Source organism: Octopus bimaculoides, chromosome 2 (assembly GCF_001194135.2).
Source record: "Octopus bimaculoides isolate UCB-OBI-ISO-001 chromosome 2, ASM119413v2, whole genome shotgun sequence".
Lineage (NCBI taxonomy): Eukaryota > Metazoa > Mollusca > Cephalopoda > Octopoda > Octopodidae > Octopus > Octopus bimaculoides.
The window spans coordinates 44361573-44369222 of record NC_068982.1 but is presented as its reverse complement, the minus strand read 5'-3'; the positions used below and the strand labels follow the sequence as shown (position 1 = coordinate 44369222).

General features: G+C 37.1%; 1 protein-coding gene and 1 non-coding gene across 2 annotated transcripts in view; both read left to right on the top strand.

The window, feature by feature from the left end:
• Positions 1-7650, top strand: part of LOC106879406 (uncharacterized) — a 109772-nt gene that overhangs the window by 98351 nt on the left and 3771 nt on the right. Inside the window, exons 4-5 of the mRNA XM_052965843.1 lie at positions 3646-3978; positions 5480-5604. Coding sequence (XP_052821803.1) covers positions 3646-3978; positions 5480-5604 — 458 coding nt within the window. The remainder of the gene's footprint in view (positions 1-3645; positions 3979-5479; positions 5605-7650) is intronic.
• On the top strand, positions 5000-5129 carry LOC128247140 (U4 spliceosomal RNA). Its single transcript, XR_008263557.1, has one exon. It is a non-coding gene; the product is annotated as a U4 spliceosomal RNA (small nuclear RNA).

Sequence of the window (7650 nt, the reverse complement as noted above, 5' to 3'; positions counted from 1 at the left end):
TTAGTCGAGCAAATCGACCCCGGGACTTATTCTTTGGAAGCCTAGTACTTATTCTATCGGTCACTTTTGCCGAACAGCTAAGTGACAGGGACATAAACACACCAGCATCGGTTGTCAAGCAATGCTAGGGGGACAAATACAGACACACAAACATACACAAACATACACATACACACACATATATACATATATACGATGGGCTTATTTCAGTTTCCGTCTACCAAATCCACTCACAAGGCTTTGGTCGGCCCGAGGCTATAGTAGAAGACACTTGCCAAGATGCCACGCGGTGGGACTGAACCCGGAACCATGTGGTTGGTAAGCAAGCTACTTACCACACAGGCACTCCTGCACCTATATATACTGGTACAGAACCTCTTATCCGGCAACCTTGGGACCAGAGGTGGTCCGGATTTCTGGATTTTCCGAATTTCTGGACACAGGTTAAATAGATACCGAAATCATAAAATAATCAACGAAAAATGAAGAACAAAACTGTATAACATACAAATTAATACATTTCTATAGCATGGTCTGTTTGATCTGGCGTTGTGTGATGCATACGCTACGGAAACCAAAGCGAAGCGGCTGAGCGGCGAACTACTACATCCTTCGAAATTCAAAGCTAGCGCGTTTCAGAAATAGCCGGATTTATGGATTCCGGATAAGAGGTTTTGTATGTATGTATGTATGTATGTATGTATGTATGTATTATTATTTTGTTCTTTTACTTCTTTCAGCCATTTGACTGCAGTCATGAAGGGTTTTAATCGACCAAATCGACCCCAGGACTTAATTTTTAAGCCTAGTACTTATTCTATCGGCCTCTTTCACCGAACCGCTATGTTAAGGGGACACCAGTTGTCAAGCAGTAATGGGGACAGACACAGACACAAAGGCGCGCACGCGCGCACGTATATGTGTGTATGTGTGTGTATGTGTGTGAATGTGTGTGTGTACCTACGCCAGAAACTTTCGAACTTTGAGTCATTCTGTTACTACTGTTAAATATTAATGAAAATACACTATACTCATATTTTGAGTTCTTTTTTACCTGTTTGTATCAACATACCGGTATATATATGTGTGTGTGTGTGTGTGCGTGTGTGTGTGTGTGTGCGTGTGCGTGTGTGTGTGTGCATATCTATCTATCTATCTATCTATATATATATATATATATACATATATATATATGTATATACACATACTCTCACTCACATACACTTATGTGTGAAAGTATGTGTATGTACATGTGAATGTGTGTGTATGTATGCATGTACGTAGCATGGTCAAATGGTTAATAAATTTACTTTGCAAACACATCGTACAGGTACAGTCACACTGTTTGCCATATTGGGTAAATGTCATTAACAATAATAGCCGGAAGTTGGCCGAACCTTTTTAAGTAAAATTCTCTAGACAGAAATCTTTAGGAAGCCCTCGGAAGGATCGTGGTTATAATTTATATGTGGAGCCTTGTCACACACTCTGTCACCTTGATCTGATTCTACCTTATGATTACAATGAGTGTATACGTGTCTGCAGAATATTTAGCTAAATGTACACTAAGTAAATAACACTGTTCTACAAGGTTTTTTGGCGTTTAGGAAATAGACATCATTCTTATACAAAATCGGTCTCCTGAATCCAAATATAACCTTCTTCTTGATCTATCAGATTTAATTTTTAAGTTATTGAGCCCTATAATCACGCGGACGACTGCTATTTTTGTAACCTAAATTTGAAGGATATTAACTGGAAAAATCGACAAATACTTGTCTATCCTAATCTTGCCTCTGTTATTAGACCAGTTCCACTCAATGAAGAGCTTCCAGTTCCTGTCTTCAATGTCTTGCCTCAGATAACTTTACCTTCACCTGAAGATGACACTAGAGATCAAGACTTTTCAGTTGAGACTTTACTTCAGCTATTCTCCCAGGTAGAGTTGAATGATCTAGTTTGTAACTTGAACCACCCAAAAAATTCTGCAGAACTGTTGGCTTTAAGCTCTTGAAGGACACAAATTTCGTGAAAATGATGAGCGAAAATGGAGCATCAACTTGGCGAGCCTTTGCAAAAGTAGTAAAAAATTTCTTTGGGAAACACAAAAGTGGAAACTATAAAAACCTTGTTACCAACATATCAACTTTGCGTGATATTGGCGTGAATATGAGCATCAAAATGCATTATCTTTTTAGTCATCTTGATCGTTTTCCTGAAAATCTCAGAGATGTTAGCGATGAACAAGGCGAACGATTCCATCAGGACATCAAGGAGATGGAAACTCGGTACCAAGGCTGTTAGGACGCTGTGATTATGGCAGACTATTGCTGGTGTCTAAAACGAGATGCACCTATTGCTCAATATTCACGGTGCACAAAGAATTCCTTGAATTTTCTGCAAAAAATCTTTGCCAAGGTGCATTTTGAATTTTGAATTTTTATTTGTACTTTGTGCTGTGTTACGCTCTCTTCATGGATTCATATTATATGCCTCTTGTATGAATAAAATACTTACTCTATCAGGTCTAGTCAGAAAACTAGACCTGACAGAGAAAAACTGAAGTTATTTTTGAATTTAGCAATCAAAATCATTTAAGAATTCGTTGAAATTTTCCCAGACACCAGACAAAAAATGTTTCTTTGTTACCCAGCTTAATTCAGTGTACAGCTTGTTCAGTCGATTGACGATTATTGAATATTACTCGTTGAAACCGGCGAAGTTCCATTTACTCTTTTCTTCCGAACCACTTTTTCTCATTCTTCACCTTCTCAAGACATTTTCATTTTTCTTTAAGCGTTAAACCAATATATTTGTTAAAACTAATCCCTTGAACTCCAAACCTACAGAGAGGAGGTGCAAGGTATTTCGCTCAGTGTTCTGACTTTCCGCCTCTAACTCCTTTTTTTTTTTTTTTTTAGATAAAGAAGTATCCTTATGTAGGGTGGCTCAAATATCAATCGTGGTTAAAAATGATAATGACTAGATTATTTCTCTTCTAAGATAGACATCACAGATGTTTTTTCGATGCATCATAAGTGATGCTTCTGGAGTCTTCGGGGATTTCGTCTCTTTTAGCATCAGATCTTTTCGCCCAGTTGACCAAGCCGGGGATTACGTCAATTGCATCAGATCTTGCACCGCTATAGCTACAAACTATTACTCTGCTCTCTTTAGTCAAAGCCATCTAGTGGCCTTCTCAGTAGACTCGGTGATTAAATGTATACCCTCCCCACCACTTCTTTTTGCTGCACCTGTAACTCTGTCTAGTCAGAGTTTTGCAGAGTGAGTGCCCCACGAGGCACAGACTAGCTACTGTTTTATTATTTTAAATTTTTCACATTTTTCTCAGGTTCAGAAAATCTATCACCTCCTCAAATATGTTCTGTGATGGTGCAAGCCCTCAAATTTCTATTCTGTTGTTTTCTTTGAACTGCTGTGTGGTTCTGTGGTTTATTGACAAACAACTAATAATAAAAAAGCAGAGACAGTTAACTCTTTAGACAAAAAGAATTTTGGGCCACCCTGTATAACTGTTGTAAACAACGCACAAACGCTTTAAGAATACGAAAGAAAAATAATACAGACACCATATTTGCACAAACCTAACAGTTTACATATTATTTTGCTTTCTTTTAAATCTAGGTCTTTTTACGTCGTCCATCACTCTCAGTTCCGATCATGTAGCTCCAGCAACAAAATACAGAATTGCGATTAAAGTTGTTTGGTTGGACAAAGTAGCTTACGCAACTTATGATGCTATGACTGGAATTCCACCAACAGGCGGAGAATGTGAATTGACGCCATTAACAGGACAAGCTTTAGATACTTTGTTCCAAGTGAAATGCAGCCGTTGGTTTGACGATGGCTCTAGTCTTTTCCAACAGTCTACGTCAAATGCGACTGTTAAAAATGCCGAGTTGAAATACATGATTCTCTTCTCAAGTGGATCTCATGAATGGGTCTTGTCATACAAAAGTAAGCAACTCTTGTGTTTATCACTTTCTTCCTCTTACCCCACTTCTCACTTTCTCTCTCTCTCTCTCTCTCTGTTACACACGCGTACGCGAGCATTTATTCGCCTTTTTTACAGACTTCATTGACGCATTTTCTTCGATTTTTTTTTATTTATTCCAGTAATTAGATTGCACCATGCTGGTGCACCGCCTTGAAGAATTTTAGCCGAACAAATCGACTCCAATACTTACTTTTTTGCATCCCGGCACGCATGCGCGTACACAAACATACATGCACACATGCATACACACACACACACACATGCTCGCACATATGTGACTATAGACGTCGGGCTTCTTTCAGTTTCCATCTACAGAATTCACTCACAAGGATTTAGTTGGCACGAGGCTACAGTACAAGATACTTGATCAACATGCCACACAAGGGGACTGAAACCAGAACCATGTGGTTGAGAAACAAACTTCTTACTACACAGCCACACCTCTGCCATTATCTGAAACTATTATTATTATTATTATTATTATTATTATTATTATTATTATTATTATTATTATTATTTTCATTATTATTATTATTATCATCTTTTAATTCCGTTTCTATTTCTTGCCGGGTGTCTTCCTGACACTTAGGGCTCAGAAACGTACTGCATACATTAGTAGGCCATTACAATAAACACACCAGATTGTTCATTTACAAAGTCATGTGATAGAGAAAAGGGGGAGGAGCGACAGAGAGTAAAAGGAGAAAAAAGAAAATAAAGGGGAAAAGGGAAAGTAAATTCACAGTGACAATGCACTTCTCAGTACGTGTGACGTACCAGATGAGACGATCTTTTGCCATTCTTGTATGGGTGGTAAGCCAGGGATTGTTCTTCAATAATTTTCAGTTCTTTTTTCATCATTCCAAGTGCTCCTATAATCACTGGTATTGTAACCGTCTTGAAATGCTCCGATTTCGATTTATTATTATTATTATTATTATTATTATTATTATTATTATTATTATTATTATTATTATTATTATTATTGCGCGGAGGCGGTACCATAGCCAATGAGGGTTATCCGAAGCGTGGTTATTGCTAGTTGAAAATCATCATCATCATCATCATCATCATGTTGTTGTTGTTGTTGTTGTTGTTGTTGTTGTTGTTGTTGTTGTTGTTGTTGTTGTTGTTGTTATTATTATTATTATTATTATTATTATTATTATTATTATTATTATTATTATTATTATTATTATTCGGCGAGCTGGCAGAATCGTTAGCACGCTGGGCGAAATGCTTTGTGGTATTTCGTCTGCCATTACGTTCTGAGTTCAAATTCTGCCGAGGTTGACTTTGCCTTTCATCCTCTCGGGGCCGATAAAATAAATATCCTAGTTGAACACTGGGGGTCGATGCAATCTACTTATCCTCTCCCTCAAAATTGCTGCGTATGTGGCAAAATTTGAAACCATTATTGTTGTTGTTGTTGTTGTTATTATTATTTCGCTCTTTTTACAGGTGATGAGATCTCTGACCACTTGTACTTCGGGATGGGAGATGAAGAAAATGACTACAAAGCAAAAATTACCGTTAGAATATACGATGTGTATTTTTCGTTCGCATCTGTGGTTTTTGAAGTCACTGTAAGTTGCATTCTTTTTATAAGATTCTCACACGTTTCCCATATAATAATGCTTAATTATTTCTATACATAATAATGAAAGAAAGTTAAGGGAGAAATATTGGAAATTGATGCTAATGTTACTACGATAATGTTATTGAGGTGAGAAGGTAACTATGGAAGTACCTTCTTTCATTTTGGCAGAATAATTCTTATATGGCTTTCCTTTGCCTGTATATATATTAAAGGCACAGGTTGTGATATATAGGCAACCTGTGCCCCTAACAACGCTATACTATCAGCACATTGTAATTAAAAAGACTGCCTGGCTTAAATAATAATAATAATAATAATAACAACAACAATAATAATAATAAGAAGAATAAGAAGAATATTATTATTATTATTATTATTATTATTATTATTATTATTATTATTATTATTATTATTGTTGTTGTTGTTGTTGTTGTTATTATTATTGGCGGCGAGCTGGCAGAATCGTTTGCACGCTGAGCGAAATGCTTAGCGGTATTCCATCTGCTGCTACGTTCTGAGTTCAAATTCTGCCGAGATCGACTTTGCCTTTCATCCTTTCAGGGTCGATTAAATAAGTGCCAATTATGCACTAGGTTCCTCTCCTCCAAGCCACCCCTATGGCAAAAATCATCATCATCATTATCATTATCATTATCATTATCATTATTATTATTATTATTATTATTATTATTAAAGCTCGAAGTTTCGAGGGGCATCCGTCATATACTACCGCCTGAATGTCGGACCGCGAACTACGGATAACTCCCAGAAATCCCTGGCCTGACAATGCTACCAGTGGAGTGCTGCCGGTTCGAGATAAGCTCTACGGGTACGGGTATGCAGTCAGTCGGGCTTATCCGAGATGCATGTGGAGCGATGAAACCGTTCTGCATGCTCTCGTACAGTGTCCGCACGTTGCTGACATATGGAGCTTTATCGAACAGTTATTGTCACGTGTAGGACAGATCTAGCTATCGCCCGAGTCCATTGTGAAGACCTCCCCACCTCCTTCCTTTAACCGGGAAGGGAGGGCAATTTTTCTCTGTCTGGTGGATATGGCAAAAGAAGTTGTGTGGTGGACATGATTGAAAGTTTTGAAGACGGGTACCTTCCCCTTTGGCCAAGGCCTCATTGACTTTTTCAGGTTCCACCTGAAAAGGAAAGTGAGGCTGGAGAGGTAGGTACTGTCATCCAGTAAGTTCGTTGAAAAGTGGGTGACTGTGGCAAGAATGGCTCGTGTGAATGGGCCTGCTCTAAGTGTGCGCCTGTAGGCCGGATGGAAGAGAGAAGAGAGGGTGCCTTCACGAGGGTCCAAAGTGTGCAAGGTTTTTGATCACCTTACGGTAGAACACCCCGCCTCTTGGGGAAGCATATTGTTGATTTAATCTTTGTTAATCGTTGTGTTTGTTGGGAGTTTACACGTTTAACCTCACTGTCCCTCGTCTGTATATCGTCCTCTATGTTTTGTGTTCGGCCATGGTGGCCAATAAAGAATTATTATTACTATTATTATTATTATTATTATTATTATTATTATTATTATTATTATTATTATTATTATTATCATCATCTTCATTATTACTATTATTATTCTTATCATCATCATCATTATCACCATTATTATTATTATTATTATTATTATTATTATTATTATTATCATTATTGTTATTATTATTATTATTATTATTATTATTATTATTATTATTATTATTATTATTATTATTATTATTATTATTATTATTTTTATAAAGGCGACGAACTGGCAGAATCGTTGGAACGTCGGGCAAAATGCTTAGCGACATTTCGTTTCTTTACGTTCTGATTTCTGTTCTGAGTTCAAATTCCGCCGAGGTCGACTTTGCCTTTCATCCTTTCGGGGTCGATAAATTAAGTATCATTTAAACATTGGGGTCGATGTAATCGACTTATCTCCTTCCCACAAAATTGCTGCCTTCGTGGCAAAATTTGAAACCATTATTATTATTATTATTATTATTATTATTATTATTATTATATTTTTAAAAAAAGGATT